Source organism: Oenanthe melanoleuca, chromosome 13 (assembly GCF_029582105.1).
Source record: "Oenanthe melanoleuca isolate GR-GAL-2019-014 chromosome 13, OMel1.0, whole genome shotgun sequence".
Classification (NCBI taxonomy): Eukaryota; Metazoa; Chordata; class Aves; order Passeriformes; family Muscicapidae; genus Oenanthe; species Oenanthe melanoleuca.
The window spans coordinates 6,244,048-6,271,337 of NC_079347.1; the positions used below are offsets into that span (position 1 = coordinate 6,244,048).

At 54.0% G+C, this 27,290-nt stretch overlaps 3 protein-coding genes across 12 annotated transcripts in view; 1 reads left to right on the forward strand and 2 right to left on the reverse strand.

Moving 5' to 3' along the window:
* Nucleotides 1-1,067: 1,067 nt before the first annotated feature.
* Nucleotides 1,068-7,802, reverse strand: FGFR4 (fibroblast growth factor receptor 4). 2 transcript variants are annotated; one of them, XM_056502460.1, is made up of 18 exons: nucleotides 7,482-7,802; nucleotides 7,046-7,150; nucleotides 5,844-6,113; nucleotides 5,649-5,738; nucleotides 5,364-5,530; nucleotides 5,154-5,277; nucleotides 4,682-4,872; nucleotides 4,457-4,595; nucleotides 4,184-4,377; nucleotides 3,795-3,940; nucleotides 3,529-3,650; nucleotides 3,319-3,429; nucleotides 2,997-3,187; nucleotides 2,457-2,579; nucleotides 2,311-2,381; nucleotides 1,889-2,026; nucleotides 1,717-1,822; nucleotides 1,068-1,630 (listed from the first exon to the last, which is right to left on the reverse strand). In XM_056502460.1, exons 2-18 carry the CDS (start codon nucleotides 7,116-7,118, stop codon nucleotides 1,484-1,486), a joined length of 2,403 nt encoding a protein of 800 aa, XP_056358435.1. In that variant the 5' UTR covers nucleotides 7,119-7,150; nucleotides 7,482-7,802; the 3' UTR covers nucleotides 1,068-1,483. The 2 variants fall into 2 exon arrangements, with proteins under 2 accessions (XP_056358435.1, XP_056358437.1); XM_056502462.1 differs by lacking the exon at nucleotides 5,844-6,113 and having other exon boundaries at nucleotides 7,482-7,665.
* A 3,821-nt stretch (nucleotides 7,803-11,623) lies between these two features.
* ZNF346 (zinc finger protein 346) lies at nucleotides 11,624-19,998 on the reverse strand. Of its 3 annotated transcripts, XM_056502156.1 has the most exons (7): nucleotides 19,879-19,998; nucleotides 19,603-19,706; nucleotides 19,419-19,514; nucleotides 17,499-17,649; nucleotides 15,782-16,021; nucleotides 13,190-13,283; nucleotides 11,624-11,933 (listed from the first exon to the last, which is right to left on the reverse strand). In XM_056502156.1, exons 1-7 carry the CDS (start codon nucleotides 19,937-19,939, stop codon nucleotides 11,828-11,830), a joined length of 852 nt encoding a protein of 283 aa, XP_056358131.1. In that variant the 5' UTR covers nucleotides 19,940-19,998; the 3' UTR covers nucleotides 11,624-11,827. The 3 variants fall into 3 exon arrangements, with proteins under 3 accessions (XP_056358131.1, XP_056358130.1, XP_056358133.1); XM_056502155.1 differs by lacking the exon at nucleotides 13,190-13,283 and having other exon boundaries at nucleotides 19,879-19,987; XM_056502158.1 differs by lacking the exon at nucleotides 13,190-13,283 and having other exon boundaries at nucleotides 19,895-19,960.
* A 152-nt stretch (nucleotides 19,999-20,150) lies between these two features.
* The window catches only part of UIMC1 (ubiquitin interaction motif containing 1), a 39,548-nt gene continuing 32,408 nt past the window's right edge, over nucleotides 20,151-27,290 (forward strand). For 5 of the 7 annotated variants that reach the window (XM_056502162.1, XM_056502161.1, XM_056502164.1 and 2 more), the window contains exons 1-2: nucleotides 20,318-20,422; nucleotides 24,570-24,727. In XM_056502162.1, coding sequence (XP_056358137.1) covers nucleotides 24,578-24,727 — 150 coding nt within the window. In that variant the 5' untranslated portion in view covers nucleotides 20,318-20,422; nucleotides 24,570-24,577. Of the gene's footprint in view, nucleotides 20,423-24,569; nucleotides 24,728-27,290 lie in introns of all 7 variants that reach the window. The other 2 variants (XM_056502160.1, XM_056502159.1) reach the window with 2 other exon arrangements.

The following is a 27,290-nucleotide window of genomic DNA, read 5'->3' on the forward strand; positions in this document are numbered from 1 at the left end:
CACCCCCGTGCTGGAATGGGGGGCTCGTCCCAGAGAGAAGGGAGCTTGACTGGGGATGGAGGCTGCAAGCATGCCAGTGGAGTGGGATCCCCCCAACAACCCTGTGAGGGGTTGTGAAAAGGAGGGGACACCGAGATGGTTCTGAAAGTTGTTGGGCTCCCAGCACATACAGCTCACAACAGGCAGAGCGCCCATGGCTGAATCAAGTCCCAGGTTCTGTGTCTCTTGAGATTCCAGACCCTGACACCATCACAGCAGCAGCCAGGATTGAAGGACTCCCTTTCCAGCTGCCCTGGACCCTGGTCCTGCCCCACAGCACCTGCAAGCCCCCATCACCTTGGGCTGTTTTGGGGCAGGCTGTGCCAGAGAGCCAGCTTCCATGCTGGAAGAGGCAGCTTCCAGGCAGGGGGCCGTGAATGCAGCTGGGAGCTGAAGGAGGAAACCAGATCCTGGGGCTAACGGCCGGCAAAGCCTGGCCCTAGATGAAACCCTAGACCCAGGGAGCAGGCTGACAGGAGGGGGTGAGACAGCTGCAGCCCTCTCTGCCCACACTGCCATCATTGCTGGGCACCATAGGGCAAGGGGGAGGCAAAAAGGCATCAGAGAGCAGGGGCTGTAGACCCTCAACTTGTGCTCCCACAGGCTTTGGGGAGACAGAGCCCATAACTCACTTTTATCTGGAGTGCTGGGCTGGCCTGGGCAGGAGGGTGTGGGAGGTCCCCAGTGCGTGGGGCTGGGCCCCAGAGCACTTTCCCAGCCTGGGAGCCCATGGCAGTTGGGGGATCAGTTTCAGGGCAATGCTGGTAGTAGAGTTCACGGTGGCTTAGTGCAGCAGTGGCTAATGGGGAACAGATGCAAGGGTGCTTTGTGCTGGAGCAGGCCTGGAGGCACAGGAGTGGGGACATCACTTCCTGCACCTGTGGCACTGTCTTTGTGTCCCCCAGGAGTGATTGCAGGTCCCTGTACTGGCTGGGGCAAGGAGGCAGTGAGGAGGCAACCCCTGGCCTTCCTTCCAAGCTTAGGTGAGCCCTTTGCACCCCAGGAGCAGCCCAGAAACTGCACTGGGGTGTATTCCAAAAAAATAATTTATCAGCTTGATATTTCATGTACATAAATATTCATCTCTGTGGCTATGTACAGATGCAGCAGAAGCCTGGCAGAAGCGAGGCTCCTGCCCAGGGACACTTCCATTGAAGCCCTGGCCCAAGCCCATCTCCATGGGCAATGCCATGGGCATCCCAGGCAGTGCCCACCTGGAGAGGCTCTAGCTCCTGCTGCCCCACAATACCAGGCAGATCTCAGCCAGGGCTGATGGCTCAGTGCCCAGAAGGAGCCTGGAGAGAGGGACACCCTGCCCTGGTGCTGTGGCTCAGGGCCCTGCCCACCCACTGCTCAGCCTGGACAAAGCAGGGACCTTTGGGAACCTGCACCCCCTCCCTGAAAGGGCAGAGGTGGCTTCAGCATCACCCTTCCCTGTCCTCCCTTAAGTCCTCACGCTGGGGTAGGAGAAGAGGCGGGGAGCCAGCGGCAGTGGGTCATGGGTGAAGACGGAGTCATCAGAGGAGCAGGAGCTGGCGGTGTCCTCGCAGGAGGGCGAGTACTGCTCGAAGGGCATGGAGAGGTCCAGGTACTGCAAGGAGGGATGGTGCCATGACCACCAATGCTGCCAGTGCCCACACTGTCCACCCCTCACCTACCAGACTCCCTTCCTCTCACCTCCTCTGAAACAGCTGCCAGGATCTTGTCCAGCCCCTCCACGAGCTGCTTGAAGGTGGGGCGCTGTGAGGGCACAGCATGCCAGCACTCCCTCATCAGCATGTACCTGGGGACGAGGGGGTGTTAGTGGGGTCTCATGTGCCCCCTGCCCATCTGCCTGGCTCATACTCACAGCTCGTGGGTGCAGTTGGATGGCCGGTCCATGCGGTGCCCCTCCTTCAGCAGCTTGAAGAGCTCCTCCACAGGGATACCAGGGTATGGGGAACCCCCCAGTGTGAAGATCTCCCACATCAGGATCCCAAAGGACCACCTAGGATCATGCAAAGGGAGGTCAAATACATCCTAGAGTTCTCCCCCAGCTTGGCCCACTGCACCCTGCAGTGCTGTGGGAGCAGGGATGGGAGAGGGTGAATCACCCCTAGAGAATATGTGCCCCGCTGTCCTCACAGAGTACCCCCATTCTGCTCACAGGTACATGAGTACATGGGTACATCCTGCGCTGAGTACATACATAACCCCACAGTGCTGCTTTGTCCAACACCAACAGCATCCTCAACCCCCACCCAACAGACCCTCATTCCCCTCAGAACTTACACATCGCTCTGGTGGGTGTAGACACGGTCAAACAGGGCTTCAGGTGCCATCCACTTCACTGGCAGGCGACCCTATAAGAGCAAGCCTCTGCTCAGCTCAGCCCTGGTTGGGGGTCCCTGTGCCCCTCTCCCAGGAGCCCCACTCACGTTGCTGGTTTTCTTGTAGTAGTCGATGTCGTGAACGTCCCTGGCCAAGCCGAAGTCAGCGATTTTCATCACACTCTCTGCTGTCACCAGCACGTTGCGGGCAGCCAGGTCACGGTGGATGCACTGCCAGGCGGGAGCATCACCCACAGGGGTGTGAGATGGATGAGCTGCATGTGTCCCCTTCAAACACTGAAATCACTGTTTCCCTCCCACACACCCCCCCAGCACCTCTGCAGTGGTGGGACCATCCCATCATCGAGCTGGCAGTGACAGGGACAGTGTGGGGACCACATACACTTCCCCAGGAGGTGGGTCAGGCTTTGAGTCCCATACTTTTTTTTGAGTCCCATATTTTTTGGGAGGTACTGCCTTGAGCTTTTCTGGATGGGGCTGGGAGGTTCTGGACAGCCTAAGAGAATGGGCTGGGCTCCCTTTCCACAAGGACAGTGAGTTCACCAGGAATACAGTTCCTCTGTCACCACCACGCCTGCCCAAGCTGTGCACAGCACAGGTAGCCCACGCAGGCCAAGCCAGCCATACCCGTTTGGACTCCAGGTACTCCATGCCACGGGCCACCTGGTAGACACAGGAGACCAGATCCTTGAAAGAGAGCTGCTCCTCAGGCATTGCCATGACATCAAAAGTGTAGTCAGGTGTCGGGGGGCGGCGGGCACGGAGGTACTCGCGCAGGTTGCCCTTCGCAGCAAACTCCACAATCACGTACAGCGGCCCTGGGAAGGGTGGCCACTTGCTCAGCCCCTGCCCTGCCTTGTCCCTTCCCAGTTAGCCACTAACCCCAGCAGTCCACATCCCCGATCTCGCTCCATGCCCTGCCCAAACCCTGCCTGCACAGCCCCCTCACCATCCTGTGTGCAGACTCCCAGGAGGTTGATGATGTTCTTGTGTTTGTCCATGAGCTTCATCATCTCCATCTCAGATATGAGGTCAGCCAGGTCCTTGTCGGTGGCATTGTCTAGGGAAGGAGGGTTGTGTCATGATGCCAGCTGGGTGACACCCCTGCCTGGCACTGATGCGACCTCTGTTCCTTGGACACTGGCACAGGAGCCGTTACCTTTCAGCATTTTGACAGCCACCGTGACGGCTCTGTCTGGCCGCTCTCTGTCTATGCCATAAGCCTCTGCCCGCACCACCTGGCCAAAGCAGCCTTCCCCCAGGGGCTTTCCCAGCACCAGCCTGGCAAAGACAAGCAGAACCATGAGAGATCACAGGGAGGGCCTTAAGGTTGGTCAGAGGCCTCCCCATCCACCACCTGCATGCTCCTGTCCCTGGGGCAGCTGGGAAGAGCAGCCCCTGTCCTTGCCCTGCATGGCACCGTACTTGTCTCGGGGGAACTCCCACTTGGCGTCAAGGGGCAGGTCCAGCTCCATGACACCAGCCAGCATCGGGGCACAGCTGGAGGAGAGTCGGGTGACGCGCATAAGGGATGTGCTGGACTTCCCGGAGGAGCTGGAATCCAGGGAGAACTATGGAGAGAGACACGGGTCCTCAACCATCCCATCCCGTGCTCCAGGGCCAAAGAAAGACACAACAGAAAAATGAAGAGACCCTCACTTGGAGCATTGGGCTGAGGGAGCTGCAGGAGACAGTGGGAAGGGCAGCTCCAAAGCTGGCAGCAGGATAAGGTGTGATGGGCACAAGTGGCACTTATGGAGCATCTTGCTCACCAAGGTCTCCCTGCATTACCAGGGCTCAAGTTTGGTACCCACCTGTCTAATGAGTGGGAATTTGGAGAGCTTGTGGACTGCCATAGGCTCCAGGTGCTGCTTGCTCGACTGAGTCTGCATCCGGCACAGCACCATGATGATAATGGCCATGGCCACGGCGAGTGAGCCTGAGGTGTAGATGATGATGTCCGTGTACTTGGTCTCAGGAGCCTCAGCTTCCCGCACTAGCTCCTCTTCTGCAGGGAATGAGTTGGCCTGAGGAATGGCCTGTGTATGCTAGGGATCCCAGACCCCACACTGGGACCCCATCCTTACCTGGCAGGACAGTGAGCCAGGCAGACTGATAGGAGAGGCCAATAGAATTCCCTGCCAGGCAGGTGTACTCGCCAGCATCCTCCATGGACACATTGCGCAGGTACAGCACCTCCACCTCAGAGCTGTTGATATCTGCAGTCTGTCAGAAAGAGGGATGGATGGTCAGTATCCCTCTTCTTTGGGGATACTTTAGCATAGGTACATGGTGCTTCCAGCCCTTGTTACCTTGAGCACTTGCACGTAGGGGACCCCGTCAGGACCATAGTTGCTGCCATTCACTTCAATGTGCTTCAGCCACTGGATGTGGGGCTGGGCATCACTGTAGACCTTGCAGAAGAACTCCACATCGCTGCCCACCAGGGCTGTGGTGTTGGCAGGCAGCCCAGCCTGCAAGATGGGCCTGTGTGGGGACCTCTCTGTGCACAGGGAGCAGAGCAGTGTCACTGGCTTGGTGGCCAAGAGCACAGGCTCCTTTTTCCCTCCTTCTCCACCCACCATGAAGCCACAGAGAGCCCTTCACCAGCTATAAAACAGATCAGCACAACCCAAGCCTGGTCTCTATCCCATGTCCCTGAGGTGTGAGGGACATGTGAACTGCACCAGTGGGTAAGCCATGAACAAAGGCTCTTCCACCCCTTTCCCTGACCCCACCAGGCACGAGAAAGCCCAGAGCAGCACCATACTGAGGAACTCTCACCCAGCACGTCCAGGAGGTAGCTGTAGCGGATGCTGCCAAACCTGTTTTCCACCAGGCAAGTGTAGTTGCCGCGGTCAGAGGGCACCACGCTCTCCATCACCAAGCTCCAATGCTGGTGCCGGAGCTGCAGAGGGGGAGGTAAGGCAGTGAGGTGAGCTGGGAAAGATGGGTCCTGGGAGAGAAGCTGTGGTGGGAGGAGCTGGCCCATACCCGGATGCCCCCGATGCGGTGTTCCCCTCGGAACTCGCGCCCATTCTTGAACCAGCGGATGCTGGGGCTGGGGTTGCCTGAGGCTGGGCAGCGGAACTTCACCGTGTTCCCCGCAGGGACTGCATACAGCTTCTTGTCCATCCGGTGTGGGTGAGTCCAGTAAGGAGCTGGGGACATGCAGGATGCACAGTGGGGGAGAGCCCTGTGCACAGGAGGCAGCAGTGCCCCATGCCCCCGGTTCTGCCCCACCTGCCCTCTCCTGTAGTGCCCCAGTGTGGCACTGACCTCTGTGCACATAGACCGACTCCTCATTCCGGTCTCCGTGGGGACTGTCCCCATCACTATCTTCATCATCATCACCTGACGCCAGGGAGTCTGCGAAGGGAAATGGGCTGAAAAAGACATCCCTGCCTGCAGGGCTGGGCGGGCAGTGGCTGCCTTGCTGCCCCAGGGATAGCTGGGTGCTGCCGGGGCTCCTACCCACGACAGAGATGGTGAAGTTGCGCAGGACCTCCCCAGTTCCCTGTGCCTGGCACACGTAGAGCCCTGAGTCCTCGTACGCGACCTCTGAGATCTCAAGCAGGCTCTGACGGAGGTGGATGCGACCCCCCGAGAAAAGTGGCCGGGACTCCTTGTACCAGACCACACTGGCACCACTCTGGTTGGCATCACAGTACAGCTTCAATGTGTTGCCTGGGTCCACTAGGAGATGTTCCTCTTCTGACTCCAGCAAAGGGCTCTCAAATAGTTCTGGAGAGATGTGGTGAGCGCCCTCCCCAGTGCTCACCCTCCCTGACAGCAGGACCCCTCCATATGCCCATCCTAGTTTGGAGAGCATGTGGTGTGACACAGCCCAGAGCCTGGCTCTGCCACCCCAGAAGCAGGTAAGGGCTGGACTCTGCCCTGAAGCACAGGGACATGGTTTCCCCAGTGGTATGTCCCCGTCCAAGGCCGCACATGCCACAATCCTCTCACCACTCCCAGTGGTGCAGGGTGCTCCAGCCTGGTCTGCCTTACTGAAAGAGGGCACCAAACCCCTCTAGACACCCATCGCTGGACCCCTACATGCCCCAAGCACGGCTGGGATCCCTACAGCCTGGTTGTCCCCGGCAGTGCCCGGGCTGGCAGTGGAATCCAGCTTGCCGATGGCCAGCAGCAGCAGCGTGTGCATGTGGAGGGCAGAATCAAACTGGCCGCCAGCATAGCGATACCACGGCAGCCCGAGTGCCACGTGCAGGAGCTGGAGGGCAAGAGTGTGTCTCCAGCCCAGTGCATGGCCAGCACAGGAGGGATGTGGGGCAGCTGGTCTCTGGTCCCCGGGGACGTCCTTCTGCTGAACCCACCACCACGATGCACGGACTGCCCGCGCCTCCCCAGGAGCTACACACAGCAGCCACAGCCCACAGCTGTCTTGCAACCCCTCTCTGACACGCGTGTCCACCGAGTGAGCCAAGCCCCCGCAGCACAGGGACAGCCTGGCTGGAGCCACCCTGCTCCTGTCAGCGATGGAAACGTGTGCCCTGTGCCGTGTCTCCAGCTCCCGCCAGCCCTGCTCTGAGCAGAGCGGTGGGGCTGTGTGCCCGGGAAAGCACCCGCGTCCCAGCTGGGATGGAGAAAGTATTCAGAAAGTACGACCCCGCTCCCGCCGCCCCCCGGCTCAGTTTCGCCCCTCGCAGCCGTACCTGGCTCCATCGCCCTGCCCCGTGCAGCCGCAGCCAGCAGCAGCCCCGCCACGACCTGCAAGAGGGGCCGCATCTTCCAGGCCCCCCCAGCACGGGGATCCCACCCTGCGGGACAGGCAGGGTCGGGTGAGTGGATCCGGGCGGGCAGCCCCTCCTTTCCCGAGGCACAGGGGGTAGAAATAATGCGAGGTCCCCAGGTCACCGCGAGGGTGGATGCGCATGGACGGGAGGCAGAGCACAGGGGAGCCTGGGCAGGAATGGGAGGGGGCACGGAGAGTGGGGAGCCGGGAGCCCGATCTCTCCAGCCAGCGGCAGCCTGGTCGGGCGCTAGGAGAGGTTAGCTGGGGGCGGGGGATTCCAGGGAGGGGGAGAGTGTCCCGGGAGAGGGGGGGGCCCGAGCGGTGCCGAGGGCGAGGGTCGCGGTCGGCGTGGTTACCGGCGGTGACGGGTTCCTGCGGCGGAGCCGCCGGCGCTGCGCGGGCCGGGGCAAAGTCCGTGCACAGCGGGCTCAGCGCCGCCGCGCCCCACACCGTGGCCCCATGGCGGCAGGGCCGGGGACGGCTCCGGCAGCAGGCAGGGCTGGGGCTCACTCCAGGCTGGCTCCGGCCCCGCTCTGCCGCCGCCGCGGGGGCGCGGGCACTTTGTAGGGACGCGCTCGGGTTACAGCGGCCCCGCCCGGAGCGCTGGGGAGGCGGGAGGGGGGGACGGGGACCGGCCCCGATCCGCCGGCACCTCTGCAAACCGACCCGCAGCCGAGCTGGACGGGGGAAGTGGGGGGGTAGCACGGACCCTCCCCCGCAGCAGCAAGAGGCGGCCCCCGGGCCCCCGTCCCAGCCCTGCCGGTGCAGCCTCCCCTTGAGAGTGGGGAATGCAGGGGGCTGCAAAGCACCCGGGGCTACTCCCCTGTGCCGTCCCCTAGGCAGACCCCACGCGTGGGAGCAGCAGATGGGACAGGGGGCAAGGCCACCCTCATTTCCCCCCGATTGCTAGGAGTGGGAGCACTCCAGCCCAAAGCAGGTGTTACAGCCCAGGCTGGGTGCTGAGTGTTGCTGGGTGCCCAGCAGCCCATATGATAATTGTGCCATAATTAGTTGTAGCGTTATCACTGTCGGTGCCATAAAGTGGCTGTGACCCTCATTAGGAGCCCATAACGGAGCGTCATAAAACGTGGCTGAGCTGCAAGCCAGCGTTGGAGTGGCCTAATCCGACCTATAAACACTTCGCCCTCACCTTCCCAATGCTGTAGGCTGTGCTGGGGCAGTCAGAGCCCACCATGCCCAGGCCTTGCTGCTCGTTGGCCCATGGAGGACCTCTGGGCACTGGGTAAAGCCAGACACTCTAAGTTGGTGTGGTCCCAGGGAACAATGACCCCTGAGCATTTGCTGCCATCAGGAGGGGTCAGTGTCCCCCAGTACACACAGCCAGGGTCGGGCCATAGAGCTGCTCTCCTTTCCTGGATCCTGCTTTGCCATCTGCTTCCCAGCAAGATCTTCCAGGGCTGTGCTGGGCCTCACACACAGCCTTGTCCATGCCTGGTGTGGATCTTGAGGCCCTATGATTGGGGTGCACTGTCATTGCCACCACCACCCCCCATTCTGTAGGGCCACACTATGAGTCCTGGGCACAGTCTTGTCCATGCTGTGCCTATCCAGCAACTTCCAGTATGACACAGTTTCACTGTGAGGTCTGGTTGGTGCTACGATCTCCCATAGCACCATCCACCCTGTGCTACTCCCCATCTGGAGTACTGGTATTCCCTTGGGGTGCAGAGGTGCACAGAGCAGTCTTGGGGGCCAGCAGCCCCCAGCAGCTGTTCATTCCTGCTGACGCGTGAAGCAGACGAGAACATCAATTTCACGGAGCAGCGGCCGCCCCTGCAGAGTTCACAGCATGCCGGAAGCACAGAAAAATGTTGGGTTCAGCTCAATTCGAACCAAAACCAAATCAAAACCAGAGAGAAGGGGATGTTGCCAGTACTGAGAACACCAGGGAGAGCTGGGACTCTGGGGAGCCTGTAGGAGCCACAGCCTGGGATGAGCACGGAAAGATTCCCTGTATCCCAGGGTTCCCCAATGCTGAGTGGAAGAAGGGCAAGCAGACTGGGAACCTTGCCCAGTGTCACACTAAACATCCCCATTGGGCCAGGGCACTGCCAGGCACAGGCCAGGGCTTGGTGGGGCTCTGCTGTAGGCAGCTGGGAACTGACTACCTCCCTGCCGTGGGCCAGCACTGGGATGGGGCTTGGCTGCCTGGCTTGATTTATAACAGCAACTGACGGCAAACAAAAAGCCCTTCACAGCAGCCCAGCCCCACCGACTGCCACCCGCTGCCTGCAGCACCACAACGGCCTCTGCCACGCCAGCAGCTCAACAAGGGGGGATTGTGCCAGCACAGCACTCTGCGCTGTGGGTGCCCCCTGCCCCAGCATCCTCCTCTGGTGCCCTGTCTCCCCCAGCTCAGGGGCTGCCCCCATCACCATGGCATAAGGGATGTGTGACCCGTGGTTGCTTAGTTCAGGCACAGCGGGGTGCCCAGAGATGAAGTGTGTTCTCAGAACTCCATAGACAGGGCAGAGGGATCCCACTTGCCCCGCGACCCGTTGGGAGAAATGATCCCCTGGCCAGATCCTTGGCCTTGATGACATGTGTGGGGCCCCGCGGCAGCGAGCACGCGCAAGGGGCCAGACGCCGCCACACTGGGGCTCCATGCTCCCGCCCCTGCCTCTTCCCCCAGGCAGTAAATCATCCCCACTCCCCTCATGAAAGGCCCATGTATGTGCTGCCGGTGCAGGGAGCCTGCCTGGTGCCAACAATATTGCTCTTGGAAGGCAGCCGGAGCTGCGGGAACACAGCCGCCCCTTGTGCCTGGCCCCAGCACTTGCCGCCACTCCCGCTGCGGTGGCACCTGCGGCCAGCCAGAGCCCGCGCAGCACGGTGGCTCCTGTGGGGGCCGGAGCCTGGGGGGCTCTTTCCTCCTGGAAGTTTCTCTTGGCCTCCCCTGAACGGCTCTTGTTTGGGGCACAGAAGCCCCAGCTCACTGGATCCTGTACATGCATAGGATGTGAGGCTGAGCAAGCTCATTCCATGCGCTGGGGTGATGTGAACCTTCTGGCACTGAGAGAGTGGGTCAGCCCTGGAGTGCAGGAGTGAGCCCCAGCACAAGGCCTTCCAGCTCCATCCAGTTCCACTGGCTTCAACATGGTAGCTTCCAGCCACAACCTGCTGCCCTTTTATCAGTGGGGATCTGCTGAGGAAGGCAGGGGGCAAGCTGGAGGGGCAGGCAGCTGACCCAGACTGGGCAGGGTGCTCTGCAGGGGCTGGGTCCTGTCCTGGAGCCAAACAGCCAGGTTTGGGGCAGCATGTCCCACCAGGCCCTGGTCTTGCCTGCCCATCCTTATCTCTGGCTGGGAGGGACTGATGGAGCAACCCAGCTTGGTTAAGGTTTAACCAGGTAGAACTTGGCAAACAAACCAGCTGCTCCCTCTGGGGAGCCAAGAACGTGGGGCCCAGCGTAGGGGCTGCAGGACAGGGACACCAGGGGCCCAAGCTTCATCTAGCCCCCAGCATGGTACAGGACCATCCACAGATTTGGGCAGTGAAGGCTGAACGGGAACATACAAGTTGAGAGTGATCAGCAGAAGTGGGGGCAGTGTCATGCCTTGTCCCACTGCAGCCCTGCTACCTCTTCCTGCCCTGGGTGTGGGAGGGAATGCTGTGGCTGCAGCTGGCACAGGGAATGAGGTGCATGGGGCCAGAATGTGTCCTGCTCCCCGTGGGGACATGGCATACACCATGTGCTGAGTTGGGCCGCAGTGTCCATCTATGGGCCAAGAAAGCAGGAGCTTTGCTCACCAGCTTTGTCCCTTGCACAACATTGGGGGTTCATCCCAGTAAAGCAGCGGTCATGGCAAGGACTGCAAGGCAAGAACAGAGCCACCCAAATCTTCCCAGCCCCTAATTGTAAGCAGGAACACAGTCCTGACTCTACATCTGCACCCGATTTACTAAGTGGAGCCAGCAGGGCCACGAGGGATGGCAGTGGTTGGGGCTGTGGCCAGGACTGTGCTTCCCCTGGCTGAGGCAGGGACCCTTGGTGTGCTGCTGGAGGAGCAACTGGCTCCACAGAGCTGGCTGCGGCCTGGGCAGGGGACTGTGCTGCTTCTGTGGAGGATGTGGCTCATGGGTGACTCTGTGCTCTGTCCTGTGCCTGCCAGTCCAGAAGGCAATGGAGTTCAGCCTGGTGAGGCAGGCAGAGCCCTGGCTCAGGGCAGGGAGGAGCAGAGCTGGGCTGACAGCTCAACACCACCAGGGCTCAGCTAGGGACAAGGGCCATGTTCCCTCCTCAGCCTCCCGGCCACATGGGTGACTCCAGGTCCCCTCCTGTCATGCCCAGGGGTGCCCATGGGTGCTGGTGTCCCTTTGAGAGCAATCCAGCAGCAGGATGGGCAGCACCCCAGAGTGGGGACAGGGAGAAGGTGCCACTACCAGCTTACTGCCAAACCCTCCTTACACCAGATACACACTTCCTCTCACACCACACCCACCTTCACAGGAAGCAATTACACAATGAAAACTACTCTAAGGGAGTGAAGTATTTGCTGTCTAGCAAGTCTCTTCCAGCTGGATCCTTTTCCTGACAGATTCAGTCCCCGTTCTGCTCAACGGGTGTATACAGGAGGGTAGGGCTTTGCTTATCCAGAGGGATAATGAAACCATTGTGGGCTGGCAAAGGATGTGCGTTCTGGGGCCACCAACAACTCCAAGAATAGTGCTGCAACTTGCTCTAGAAGTCTTGGCTGAAGTAACTGTAGCCTCCTGGGGCAGTTGACTCTTCCCGGACATACTGCTGTGGCGGGAACGGTCCGACAACCGGCACTGCTCCTGGCATCCTGCACATGGAAGGGAGCAAGAAAAAGGAAAGAAAGGAGACAATGTCACAAATGCTCTGAAATGTGCCAGCTGCAATCACTGCTCAGCAGGCAAGGCTGTCAGTGGAGCAACAGCTCACTGCAGCCAAGGCAACAACTTGCCAGAAAATCTTCCAAGTGAATCCTTGCTCTCTGTGCTGTGTGTAAACAGACACCTTTAGCATGGCAGAATTAGCTGTGGCACAGCTCAAGGACTGCTAAAGAGCTCCCATTACGAAGTAAGCATCCTGCCTCTCTGCAGGCTGCAGAAGCTGGAAGAGGACTGCACTGCTGAATCCAGAGCAGCTTTCTGAAAGGGAGTTGCGTGGCTGCGGCAGCTCCAACAACAGCAGTGTCCTTAAAGAGAATATTAATGTGTTTGTTGGGAACATCCTCAATGTTATCTCTCTAGAATGGGATACTTCCTATTCATTGATCCAGTAGTGCTGTATGAGAGCTGGAACTTCCCATCAATGTCCTCCCATCAAGTATTCCCCAGAGCTGAGGGACCAGGAGGCTGTTATTCCATAGACAGGCAACAAGTGATCCCAGTTTTCTTCCTGTCCTTTCTGGGGAATTTGGCTAGGAGCCTTCCCTGCCTTCAGGTAGCATTTCTTAATACCTCTTCCTTCTAAGAAGCTCTCTAACCAACCCAGGCTCATTACTGCACCTCTTTTAGTGAAGGCTCTTAGATTAAAGATTGGCAGTCTCCAGAACAAGTATTTTTGGTATTAATCATCTGGCAGCATAATTTTTTTCAATTAATAATATATGCAAGGGATGCCATTATTTAACTTGCCAGCTATAAGAGCGAGTTCAGGAATACAGTCCAGGTTTCTGGAGCATGCTGACTATATGCCAAATTTTAAAACAAGCAATCCCAATGGAGATTAGAATGGCAAGCAGATCTCCACTGAGCCAGTCCTTAATTAAATTAAAATCTCAGTTGCTAAGAGAAACTGTGTTTAATAGGTGTCAGGTTCACTGCAAAGGTCTGTGCTGAGCTGAACTATTAGGAACAAAAATCAACCGGAGGCACTTCCACTGCGGCAGCACGACTGGGCTGTCTGCAGAGGGAGCTCCTGGAGCAGGACACACAGAGAGAGCCTGCACAGACCCTGCTGCTCTGTTTGGAAGTCAGCTGGAAACACGTGCTCAAAAATGCATGTTAGGTTATATTTAGGCCATCGATTTGAACAGTGAGGCTGGAAACACACTTAGACAAGAACATTACTTACTGATTCTTGTGTTTGAAGCCACTGATGTGAGCTTGGTACTGCTCTATGGAGTTCAGCACTATGTTACATGTGCTGCAGGGGTAGCCCTTCCCAGCTGAAACAGACAGCAGTGTTAGCACACACAGCTAGCCAATCCCTGTGCCTGAGTTAGAAACAAGCCAGATAAATCACCTGATTTATTAAACAACCCTAAACAAAGACAAGTAACAGTCAACAATCTGACCAGGCAGGGAGATCACAGAATCCCAGTATCCCACCGTGTATCAGCCAGTCATTGCAAGGCAATCACTAAGCCAAAAAAAACCCATGGTTTGTTCATTGCTAAAAAACACACACATGTTCCCTACAAACAGTTCACAGTATCAGGAATAGTAAAAGTTTCAGATTTGGACCCCAAACCCCAAAGTCTATAACTGCCTTTGCAACTCCATTTCTCTCCCATATTCCTATTTCTGCTGATCTGGACATCTCAAAACAGAAAATAGGAGATACTGAATTTGTAAGCTCATAATATTTCAATAAAAAAGGCAGGCAGAGGAGATTACACCCACTGTCCAGCTCCACAATGCAGCATTTTGCTAAGCCTTGCTGAGGTGCCAACTGAGGATATTAAGCTCTGTCCTCAAGCAGTTTGGTTACAGTCAGTGGATCAGTTAACTGCCAGGAAAAAAAAAAAGTTTCCAACAATAGTGGTGCTCAACAGGATCAATGGTTTTGTGTAACATGACAACTCCAGCTGGACTGAAAGTTCAGGAGGTCATAGATACAAAACAGGCAAGTATGGCAGCACAGGAGTCTCTAACAGGGAAAAATTCTGGCAGTTGTCCTCAAGACATTAAACCTTCCTGAATTTTGGCTCACTGGGGAAGGGCTCTGGTTGGGAATCTCACAAGACATTTTCCTAAGGTGAAAGAGGAAATGGATCCCAGGAGTGCAGAGCAGTAAATCATCGGGAAGCTCAACTCTGGAGGTACCAGACACTTTGCCACGCAGCTGCTGCGCCTCAGGTATTTCAGACTCCAGTGGGACATTTGGGTCTCAAAATGGAGCTGGATCTGGGCAGTAAAGGCCAGAGGAGCTGATACAGCCATCAGGTCTGCTTCTCTGCATCATCATCTGCTTCCCTTGACCATCAATATCAAGGTTTCTCTGTTGCAAACTCATCCGACAGATGCATGAAGTTATCTAAACTACACTCCTCAACCCCAAACTACTCGTTCCCAAAGAACTTTAAGTGGGCAACCACCTCAGTGTAGCATTTGCCAAGAACACATCTTTATCTGCTGCAATTCATGTCCCAGCAGAGAGTTTAGGGACAACTGCGGCTGTTGGCACACAGACACAGGCAAAGAGAGCGGGACAAAACCTCCCTGACTGCAGACCAGGCTCTGAAACCTTTCCTGAAGAGCTGAAGTGGCCTGGAGACGTGAATGTATATTCCCATTCTGCTGGCACTTCTTGGGACACATCAATCACACAGGCAAGGGCACTCTGCCCACCTACCCAGCAATGGCACTGCCCACCTACCCAGCCCGCCTGGGCTGGGGCTCCTGCCCCTGTCAGTGCCTGAGTCACACTCAACTGGAACCATTCATCAGACCCCACTAATTAGGTGCAGAGCAGATGGGTAACGTGAGATACTGAGCACCTTTTCCATCTCCCACACGGCCACGCAATGTGGGAGAGAACATTACTTGGCTAATTGAGCCTCATTTGTCATAAGTGCTACCGGTATCTAAAGGTGGCCTGCAAAGAATTAGAATAATTAATCTTCTCCTTGTGTGGGTTTTTATGACAGAGAAAGAAGCCCTTAATGAAGATTTTAAGATGATCTGTCTGCTTATTATTTACCTCAAGTATCCAGCAGGTACTAAGACTTCCTGGCCCAACAGAAGGCTGCTGGGAGGAACAAAGGAGTTTTCTGTGAGTGCCTAATGCTTTCACTGGACTCGGAGGGCTTTCATCACGTACAAGTGCTCATAAGCAGCAGATCATAAACCAAAAGAGTTGTAACTGTCTGCCTAAAGTTCCTCCTTAATAGCTTTGGGGTTTTTTTTCCACATTCCTGCTTGCTCCAGAGAGAGTTGCATTAGTTCATCAGATGGAAGTGCCCACACAGAGGCAGAAAGGCATTCAGGGAGAAATCTTTCTGGCTTTCATGTGCTTTGAAGCAGCAGGTGCAGTTAAACCTATTCCTTCCATCTCTGGCTAGTCCCCTCAAAGACGACTTTTAAGCATCAAATGCCACTTTTATCTTTCCATTTTGGATGCAATCACCTAACTAGAAACAGTACTGGCCAAAATCCCTGGATTATCTGCACACAGAATAAAAAGGACACGTCCCCAATTCAACAGCACTGCATAACAAAACCCAAAGCTTGTCACGAGTAGCTACAGTCTAAAACATCTGCTGCCAGGGGTTACAACATCAACCAAATCAATCTTAGGGTGTATAATCAAGTTCCTCATCACAAGCAATACTCCCCTGCTCCCTCCACACAGACTCTCTCATCCAAAGGCCTGACAGACACATTCTGCTTCTCTCCCACCCTGCTCTTCAGCTGGCTATCAGCCTCCCTGTTGAGAACTCACCCATGAAGGATGATGCTGATGCATCTGGGGTTCGGCCGTAGTGCGCCATCAGCTTGTGTTTGGTCTCCTGCTTTCTGTGCTTCTTGCCTACGTAGTGCTGTTTTGCCATAAGGGGGTTGTTGAAAGTGGCATGGCAGAGGCTACAGAACTTGTCCGGGTCAGTAATGTCCTTGTTCTCTTCATTAGAAGATGCAGTAGAGGTGGGAGGGGCAGCAGGGTGTTTCTGTGGGGGCACCGTTTCTGTAGGGTGAATCCAAACTCCTGGTCAGTCATAGAACTCAGAGGTAAAAACCAGTTACTTTATTTCCCCCAAACCCACATTAAAAACAGTAACACCCTACATCTAAACCCCAAACCTAGCCAGTGTAAGATATCTCAATAAATTAATGGTTTTCCTACCTCTTTCCTTAACGCTGCAGAATTTAAAGACATGTGGTAACATAACTCAGAGTATGCCAGGAAAAGTTTCAGGGTTTAAAAAAATCCAACACATTTGCATACTTCTCCTTAACATAAGCATGACTGTATTCAAGAAACATTGGGTATAATGAGCTTCCACCTGCTGTTATCATCTCCCAGACAGAACATGGGCACAAGCCCTTGCACAGCAAAGGCAGTGGGATTCTGGAAGCACAGGACTTGATCCTGAATTCACAAGGAGTCTTGCTTGGGACACAGCACAAATGGGACCAGGTCTGACAATAGTGAATCCACACAGGGAAGCAGCTCTTCTGTGTGTTGGAGAAACCTGCACCCTCTCCCTCCAGGGTGCCAAAAAGCAGAGTGAGTAACCTGCTAGGGATCAGAGAGCTCCGCTCATGCCAGCACCAAAGGCACACACCAGACTGCTCAGTGAACATCCACCTCTTCCTGCAGGCTCGTATCATATTCAAAAGCAGGGGCTTCAAAGAACAAGAAGATCTTGGAGGTGGCTTTGCTGTGCACACATTTTAGCAAAGTCAGGAAGACATGCTAGGACAGACAGTTTCTGCCTGGAAGATCCCAGAAATCAGGTGTCTGGGTGACTCACAAGTCCCCAGCTTGGAACTAGCACAAGCTGCCATCCTTAGGTGCACTCAATCGCTGTGTTTTCCTTCTGTCCTGACCAGCTGCAGCCCTCCATGCCCACAGCTACCCCTATCTGCCCTGGACAGAGGGTGTCACTCCCCACCCACAAGGCTTTTCTGGTAGCTAGCAAAGGGATGGGACACATGCACAGTTGTGCTGGGGCAGACAAAAGTCAGAACAAGCACATACTGATGCTCCCCAGCTCTATTCTCTCACTCCCCAGCAATCTGTAGCTCCTTAGTCTGTGAACCTCAGAGGCCACATTGGTGTAGCTGAGCAGCCCTAGGGAATTTGCCATATCAGAGTTCCACCAATCACTTCAGTTTCTGCAACCTTTTAATGAGCATCATACCCTGTGACAGGCGCTTCTACATCTTAACATCACACGCCTGCATACAGGGTTGGGTACAATGGCTGCTGCCAGCTGCATTTCCCCCAAACAAAGCAAAACAAAAATAAACCACACAACCTCTTGCCAATGCCAGCCCACTGAGCAGGCTGGCACAGCCAAGTCTCTGGAGGTGCACTGCTGGCTTACTCTATTCCATGGCAAACACCACACACTCTTACCAGAGCTCACACTTGGGGTTCAAAAAACCTCTCTCAACAGTCCTATGGGACTATGTGAAGGTGCTGCAGACACTCATACCTTCTACTTTGGGGGCCTGCTGCTTCATGTTCTTGGCATGAGTCTTGCCCAAGTAGTGAGAGGTTGCCACGGCCGGAGAGGAGAAGGTCATGTTGCAGATGGGACAGCACTTGTTCCTGTCCTCCCCATTGCTGCCTTCTTGCTTGCTGTCCTGTGCACAGAGAACCACTGAGTTGGTGAGGCTGGGAAGGACCTCTGCAGGTCATCCTGTTTAGCCTCCTGGTTTTGAGAAGAAACACTAAGGTTTGGGGGTCTAAAAATAGATCATCAAAGACATTTGGGTGTTAAGTTGACGAAGCGTGACTAGATATAACTGCCATGATGCACCATCACCCTCTCCATCCCTGGAGAGTGTTCTTGCACCAGATTACTGTTTTTAACCTGTTGGCAAACACTCCAGGCAGAGGGGCAGCCTTGGCCTATTTGGGTTAAGGACAAGGTTAAGCATGCAGCTGCCAAAATTGGACCATGCAGCCTCATCCCCTGCAAGGTGTGAACTGAGCAGCACAAACATCACTATCAGCTGGGTCATCTGCAACACAACACCAGCTGAGGAGGGAGCAGCAGGCAGTTCTCAGCCTGACGCTATGTGCAAAGGCATCTGCTGTTATCCCCCAGCTCCCTGCAAATGCCAGAGTTAGGGATTACAGCTGAAGCAATCATAAAAGTAGAATCTGTTCCACAAGGGAGTCACAGGGCAGACAGATGGCTGAATGGAACGTGGGGCCTTTATTGACCAACAAGCTCCAGCTACCAGCTGAGGAAACCTAAATAAGTAAAATAATTCTCTGGGAGGAGAATTCCTGTGGATAGTGAACCCAATGTGCTCTGCGTGATGTTATGCAATGATGCTCCTGACAAGCTGTTGCTTCTGTTCTTTCTCTGTCATTTCAAGCAAGACTATCAAAAAGAAGAACATGCATTTGTTTAAATGGGGAGGACAAACTCAAAGAGGCTGTCTGAGTGGGGAGGGCAGCAGGAACTGAGACAAGGCCTGCTGAAACACCTGCCACTAAGCTTGTCAGTTCTCACAAAGCCCCTTCTGAAAGCATTTTTCTCATTCACTTACAAGGCTGTGCAACTGCCTTTAGCCCAGCAGGTCCCACAGAGCTGTATTTCGCCCTCGTGGATGCTGCATTCACAAAATCCATGGATGGATCAGGCTGGAAGGGACCACAGTGGGTTGTCTGGTCTAACCTCCCTGCTCAAGCAGGAACATCCCAGAGCACTTGACACAGGATTGCATTTGGATGGTTCTGGAATATCCCTAGTAAGGGAGACTCCACAGTTATGGAATATCCCCAGGAAGGTAGACTCCAAGCCTTCTCTGGGCAATCCTCCAGTGCTCGGTCACTGCACAGGTAAGAATTTCTTCCCCATGTTCATGAAACTTCCTGCACATCAGTTTCTGCCTGTTGCCTCTCACCCTGTTGCTGGGCACCCCTGAGCAGAGTCTGGTTTATCCTCTGACACCCTCCCTTCAGACAATCTACAGAATGAGAGATTCATTAAGGCTGGAAAAGACCCCCAAGATCATCAAGTTCAACCTCATCAACTACACCAGAGCACTTGAGTGCCATGTCCAGTAATTTCTTAAACACCTCTCGGGATGGTGATTCCACCACCTCCCTTCCAATACCTGACAACCCTCTCAGTGAAGAAATTCCTCCTGATGTCGAACCTGAACCTGCCCTGGCACAACTCGAGGCCATTTCCTCTTGTCCTGTTGCTGGTTTCCTAGGAGAAGAGGATGACCCCCATCTGACAGAGAGTTGAAGGGAGCAATATGGTCTGCCCTGATCCTTTCTCTAGACTAAACAACCGCAGCTCCCTCAGCCACTCTTCACAAGACTTACCCTCTAGATCTTAAGACATTGACTGTAGACATTACTCATACACATTGATTGGGTCTCCTCTCACCTGCTTCACCTCCAGCTTCATCTTCTTCCCCTGGGCGCCCTCCTCCCCGCCGTGGATGGACAGGTATCGTCTCACCTTGTTGGCGTGTTTCTTGCTCTGGGGAAAGCAGAGAAAGCCCCGCTCGGTGTCTCGCCAAGCGCGGGGCTGGCCTGGGGCGGAGGCGGGGGGACTCCCCCTTCCCTACCTGGTAGTGAGCCAGCCGCTGTGACTCGGAGATGAGCAGGGCGCTGCACACCTTGCACTGCGCCTCGGTGAAAATGTGTCCGTTCTCCCGGATCAGCCGTTCCACTGTGGGGTGAAGAGGGTGGGACACAAAACGCGGGCGTCAGCGGCCCGGTGGATCCCCGCGAGGTGCGGGCCGTCCGGCCTCGGGATGCTCCGCACCTCGCAGGATCCAACCGGGCTAGAGGGCACCTCGTGGGGCCCGACCACCCGCCCGCTCCCGGTCCCGCCGCCTCACCCGCCTCTTTGCCCACCAGCGGCCCCGCAGCGTCCCCGTTGCTACCGGCCCCGTCCGCCATGGCCACCGTCGCCGCCTCACGCTGTTCTCGCGAGAAGCCGCCCACGCGCCCCCTCCGCGCCTAGCAACGGCAGGGCGGTCTCCCGCGAGAGCACCGCACCATCCAAGGGAGGCGGCGGCGGACATGTTGGTTGTGGGCATAGGAATATTGCGGACAGCCCCGTGGGTGCTCGTTTTTGTGGGTGTTTAAGCGGCGCTGCGCATTCTTCTCCTGAAGAAGCCGCGTTCGGGCTGAGAAAACGGCGAGACCACCAGCACCTCAGAGCGAGATGTCTGGGCCCGCTGCCCGCCCGCCACTGATATGGCGCTGCTCGCTTCAGCACCCCAATAACCACGTGAGACACAGTGAAGCCGCTGTCGCCATCTTGGGTGAGGGCAATGAGGCCTCCGCCGCCAACTTGAGCGCGGGTGCGGGACCCGCCGACCGGGGCCGGTGCGGGAGACCCGGCGGGGAGGCCGCGGGCAGCGGGGAGGCCCAGGCCCGGTGAGTACCTCGTGCCCTACGGGGCATGCCGCTGCCCTGCGGCGGGTGGGCCCCGGGCGAGCCACGGGGCTCCCGGGGCTGCGAGAGAAACCCCTTCCCTTGCCCGGGGCTATTCTCTGGCCCCTGCCCCCAGCTGACCTCTCCCAGACATGGCCCCCGGTGCCCGTCCCCGGCGGCCCGGGACCGGACCCCAGCGCTGTCCCCCGGAAGGGACACCTGCCGTCCCCCGCTAAGAGCACTTCTGTCTCTTGTCTGGAGGGACCAGGTGCTGTGGATACCCTGGAACTCCTCCTGCACCGTTCTCTGGAGAGAGGACTCGAAAACCGGAGCTCGGCCTTCGCCGCACCTCCTGAGATCGAGACGCTCCTGCCTCTCCTGTTCCTCTTCCAGGCCTGGCTCCCTCCCCTTTTCCCGGGGCACGCTCCCTTCCCTTAGGTTTGCCCACCTGTGGCTGATCCCCTTTCGCAGAGCTCACCCCGATCCCGACTGGGATCCCCCATGCTTCTCCCCAGTTTGTCGAGGATTCCTGACTCCATCCTTACAGATATCCCTGCAGAGCCCTCGGTGCCCGAAGGCAGCGGGTTGGGAAAGGGAAGGGACCATGAGTGGGTTCTGGGTTTTCCTCCCCTGCCCTTGGAGGAGGGAGATGCTGCGGGCTGGCTCGAGGGCACTGGAGCAGGGAGCATCTCCGAGAGCTCAGCAGCCTGTGCGGATGCGCCCGGCCATGCGTGGCCTCTGCAGTGCCCGTATCCCCTCTGTGCAGCGCCAGCTCTATAAACGGATCAATCCTGTAAACAATTTCTCTCTCCCCGGGGCGCTGCCAGCCCTCGTGTCCTGCTCACGGAGCATCAGCTGTGACCTGCGTGCGGGGTCAAGCCGAGGGTCTGGGGATGATATTTCCACGGAACCGTGTGGTGCTGACCTGCCTGAGCACGGGGAGCATCGTGCCTCTGCTTCCCGAGGTGGGGGGAGTTGTTTACAAAGCGACAGCCTGTGTCTCCAACGACTCAGGAACTCATCCGGGGATGAGAGTCATTCATTTTTTTTGGCTTGGTTTTTTCGAGCATTTTTCAAGCTGTCACAGCTTGGCAGGTCTGTAGCTGCAGTGTCAAGATTTAGAATTGTTCTGTCGGTAATTGCTTTCTGATTCATCAAAATGATAGATGAGAGGGAAAATGACAAATAATCACAAGTTGGGGATCTTCAAGGATATCCCTAAAAATGTGACTGGAGAAGTGTGGCATGTGCGAGTCCCTTGTCAGGAGGTCACCTTTGCTGTCAGACCATTTACAAAGAAATTCTCTTAAATTCAGAGTTGGGAAAAAATCTGGATAACTGCAAAATGAGTCTGCAAACTGGACTGCAAAGGTAATTTTAGATAATTCAATCTCTGGCCTTTTTTTTTTCTGGGTCTGAAAGCAGGTATCTTCCCCTTAGGCACTCACAACTATCCTTTCCAAGAGTGCTAAAAGCAAAATATGCTCAACTTCGCTTCCTGAAGAGGAGGTCTGTGCTCTGATGCGTGTTGTCTTCCCTCAGCTACACCAGCTTGTCTAATAAAAGCTATTACTGTTCTCCTACTCACAGCCTCAGACTAGCACAGCTACGAGTGATCTCTTACTTGTCTTGTTCCCTTAGTTACATTTTCAGAGACTCTCTTTGCCACAAGTCCCTTCATTTTCAGAAGCGTTGTGGGAGTTGTGTGGTTACATCTCTTACATCTCCTCTTTTCTCTCCTTTAAATGTTGAAGGTAGGTGACTCATCATAACTTCAGCTGATATTTCTCAGTGATCTCTTATTTAGCACAGAGCAGAAGATGTATCGCAGAGTCAGAGGAGAGATGGTGATACCAACATGGATTTTAAAAAAAAAAACAACCAAAGAGGCAGCAGTTGTTTGTTGCTGTAGCTTTTGTTGTAGGGGTAAAAAGGTTTATAGGCTGCATCTCCAAAGCCTCAGTGGTTCTGCATGGGCTCTTCTGTGCTCCTCATGGCATATGAGTGAGTGGTTTTCCAAAGATAAGGAAACATTCTCCACCACCATCGATGCCCTTTGTGGGGGCAGCTCACAGCTGCTGGGTGTGAGGCTTGGCTCATCTCCCTGAGCAGGGTGAGCAAAGAGACCATTTGGAGCAATAGATAAAAAAATGGAGAACATACAGTGAGGATATTCCAACAACACTGGAGTTCAGTTTAGCTGGAGCTGAACAGCTTTGTTTTTCAAGAGCCAGTGCTTTACCAAAAGCAGTGCTCATTTTTATTTCCTTAATGGCTCCAAACTGACAGAGGGAGGACTAAATTAGATATTAAGGAGAAATTCTGCTCTGTGAAGGTGGTGATACATTAGCATAGAGAAGCTGTGTCTGCCTCATCCCTGGCAGTGTTCAAGGCCAGGTTGCACAGGGCTTGGACCAACCTGGGGTAGTGGAAGGTGTCCCTGCCCATGGCAGGGGTTTGGAATGAGATAATTTTTAAGGTCCCTTTCAACCCAAGCCATTTTATGATTCCTAAACAAACACCAGAGGACTGCAGAGGTCCTTGCAGTCACTTTGACCGTGACTGCCCATTTGTGCAACATTCTGCTTTCAGAGAGCTCAGCAAACCTTTGGTGCAAATCATGACTCACCAGGATAATCGCCTTTTGTCTCTGGGCGTGTGTGTGCATGTATTTGCAGAAGGAAGGCTGCAGATCATAGGGAGGGAGCATGGTTATTCCTCACCTTGCTGCTCGGACTGTAGATGGAGCAATGCACTGCTGTTCTCAGCACTGATGGGGATTTTGGCCTCCCTTAGTGTTTCTGTACGCAGTGGCTGTTTGCAATTTTGTGGTGTTAACAGAAAAGGGTTTGGCTCTATCCTTGGTGATGTAGGGTTTCTGTTGCATCTTCTCTTGCTCTTATTTTAGATCTCGGCATACATCTGAGCTATTTCAGTGATCTTGAAGGAAGGCAGAGTGATTCTGTGGAAGGACACTGGTCTGGGAACTGGCCAATTTAAATTGCATTTCCAGCTCTGCTGCTCCCTGATGTGGAACGAGGGGCTTGTTGTTCAGCCTCTGTCTGCACATGTTTAATTGAACTTCAGCAGAGCTGGTCATGCTCAGCCTGCTTTGTAAGGCTCTTTTACATCACAGTTCAAGAAGCACTGAATGTTATTCTTGAGCTACCAGGCAAACAGCAAGCACAGGCAGGAAAGGGTGATTTAACTCTGTGCCATCCTGCTGCTCTCCTTTACTGAGATCACTTCCCAGTCCTCTCCTCTGAGCTCTTTTGGATCCAGGCAGCCTATGCTTGCTGTGCATCCCTCTCCATCAGTCTATGGACTGCCAAGAGAAGGGATGCTGAAGTACCAGTTTGCATTGTGTGGGCACCTGTCCTGAATTGTTCCATGCACTCAGGTTTGCACTGATAACACTCAGCAGGTTCCTCACTGCTCGTTAAGTGCCTTCATTAATGCAGCTGGTTTGGGCATGTCTGGATGGAGTTCTTCCGGAGGCTGCTGCTCATTGAGAAATCCATGTTGCCAGATAAAAACCTGTTGTCTTGTTTCCAGCCTGCCTGCTGCCATTGCCTGTGTTTTCCCTGTCTGTAGCGCTGGAGCAGCCACGCACTGAGCTGTGCAGACGGCAGGACAGAATCCTTGAACGAACAATGCCTTTCCCCCTGGTTTTGTCAAACACAAAAGCTGGCAAAGGCTGTGCTGTGGTGGCTTCTTGGTCTGGTGTGCAAATGTCAGCTTGATCCACTGCTACAGCCCAGTTTGTTTTGGTTGAGGTGTGGGCCTGGGGAGGGGAGGTTGTGTTGGAGGGTGGGAGACCTGCTGTGAAGTGATGCTGTGGAGGAGTTTGCTGATGGGCTTTTAGAGGAAAGCCTCATTGCTTTGGAACAAGGCATACAGAGTGGCTTTAGTCTGTGTTGCTGTTCCCCTGAAATCCCTTTTTAGCAATCAGCTGTAATAAAGTGTTCTTAACTAGATGAGTGGTGACTGGTGCATGTGGCTCCCAGTAACACTAAATCCACCACACTTTGTAATAAGGTTTCAGTGCCTGGGGTCCTTTGCCTAAAAATAGCAAAAAAAAAAAAAGAGTGTTAGGGGAAATCTAAATCAGAAGGAAACAAATGGCTTTTAATCTTTCCCTCTGTTTCAGAGTGAAGGATGCCGAGAAGGAAGAAGCCTGCAGAGGGCCTGGAGTCTCGAGGTCAGGATGGGGAGGAAGAGGAGGAGGAGAATAGGAACCCAGCCAATGCCAAGAAGAAGCGCACTTTTGCGGATGCATTTATTGTTATATCTGACAGCGATGGAGAGGTCAGTGGTGGGTTTGGGCTACCCAGAGCCTGTGCTGGGCCCTGGTGCTGCAGGACAGTGCCAGAGCAGCCCTCACTGTCGTGCTGGGGTCACTCTTTGCACAGAGGGTCTTGTGCCGTTCCTTTTCTTACATATGAAATGAATCAAATCCTATTTGACTAGGAAATGAATGATGTGCTTCGTGAGGGTGAGTTATGAGTCTGGGATTTGATAACCAAATCCTCTCAGAACTGAATCTGAAACGTAATTTAAAAGTAACCTTTCCTCAATCCCTCTACAAATCTTTTTTTTCGTAATTTTTATTTGATTGATTTTGCGCTAAACCTTAGCAACATGATTCTGTATTATGTGCAGATAGATAAGAAAATGATTCAGAACTCAGGCTTGTGAGTGGCTCAGAAGCAGGCAGTGTTTGGTAAACTGATTCTGAATTACAGGAGTCTGAGTTTGTAACCCATCTCCAAAGGGTGTAAAGGTGAATGTGGTGTGGGAGTGCCTAGCTAAGGCATCAAGGCTCAGATCCCTGATCCCCAGTGTCGGCTTATGCACGTCAGCATTACCCTCAAGATTGAAATGTCTGTGTTGGTTACATGGGAGCATGGGAACTCCTGCCTGGGGGAAACCCAGAGCCCTCAAAACCTGTGCCTGACTGAGCGAGGTACATGAGAGGAAATTATTACAATCAGTTTTTTTATGTTTGACTCTTAAGGCTTTGTTCTGTCTTGCTGGTGATTTGGGATCCTAAGCTGCTTTTTGTAATTCCACCATTTTCAAAAGCATTTCAGTTCACTCTCAAGCTGTAGATCTTAAATCAGGTCCCTTTTGCTCCCACATCTGCAGTGTGCTGCTCTCCAATAAGGCGATTATCATGTGAGGAGGGGAAAATCGCTAGAAATAAACAGTAAGAAGCTGTAGGGCAAACAATATTGGATGTTTTTTCTTCACATTGTCTGAGTTCTTTCCCATTGGGAAATTCCCTGAAAGAAATGGAACATATGGCAGTAATAGTTCAGTGGGGTTAAACCCTTAGCTCTGCAATATGCTAAGTTAACTTCAGATGTCTGCTGCATCACTGGCCTTTATTGTGAAACCTATAAGGAAAAAAGAAATCAGCAGCTATAAGAGCTGCTGCAGTACATAAAAGATCAGGACCTGTTATTGTCTGCAATTATTCATCTCAATGTGCACGTATCTGAAAAAGAGGAAACAAACGTCTCTTAAAACACATCTATAAAAAGGTTAGGCTCCCTCACTGTTCTGTAAGTTTGTCTATAAACAATAAATTCTGATGGCATAATCGGTCATATTACAGAAAAGGATATGCTCAGAGAGGCCGTTAAAGAGCCAATTAGGTTCTGTTTAAGTGACAACAGTTCAGTCAGTTGAATGAGTGGATTTATTCAGTTCAGTCTCTTTCTGTGAGTCATCAGCTTCCAGATCCAGTGCCACAGTCTCTTGTCGTGTTGTTTTCTACAAAATCAAACGCAAAACTGATTTACTTGGGATCTCAAAAAAATAACTGTCTGCCTTCTGTAACTCTCTCAGCTCTTCTGTGTACATCAAGTGGAATTTCAATTTTGAATGTTGTAACTGTTGTTCTTGCACTGGTAAGACCTTGTTGTGTGTTCAAGAAGAGGTGTGGGAAGCTCAGATCAATAGCAATTTTAGAGAACAATACATTCTCAATTAATCTTGCATCTGTTAGGACATGGTTCCTTATGAATCAAAAGCTACAAGGACAATTTGGGCATCATTGATTCGATGGCTTTCTTCCTTGGCAGTCTCTTGGCAGGTATCTATAGAACAAGTCCCTAGTTCTGCTTCCAGACCAGCAGATCTTGTAGCAGCTGCACCTGGAAAGCCTCCAGCTTCTCACTTTTGATGATCTTTGGCAGACTGCCTCTCCCAGGAATTTTTCAGTCATGCTGGATTATCAAGCTCATCCATGTTATTTTGCCAAGTTCCCTTTCTTTGCTCATGTCTATGCTGTGGCATCTGCAGAGCTTCATCAGAAAAAAAGTTTTCTGGATGTGAGGCTTTCTGATCTCTGCTATATATAATCCTGGATTCAGGGAACACTTCTCTTTTTTTGGAAAGGGTCAGACAAAATAAGAACAGTCTCTGGCTCTATGGAAACCAGAGGAGATGACCTTCTTTGTGCAGACTGTGTCACTGAAAATGCAGACATGCTGAATGAGTAGAGTGGTTCCCATCTCCCTTGGCTGTTTAATCCCACAGTGACTTGGTTGCCTGTGCCAGAAGATGGATGTTCATTCACAAATACACAATATTTCAAGTAGTGCCCAGCAGTGCTCTCTCTGAGCATGACAATTCCTGGTTTCCTGAACCTCCTGCTTGCATTGGGCTGTTGGTTTGATTCCTGAAGCTGTGTCTTCAAGATGATTGTTCCTCAGCACAGGACCTGGCCAAGCATCAACTTTGAGCACAGAAAAAGACTTGTGCTGACCGGTTAGACTGATCTGCAGCCTTTAGTGCAGTTGATTCTCAAATGCTGCTGATCTGGTCTGGGACCTTTTGGAAGGGTCTTTTGCCTGGATATGTC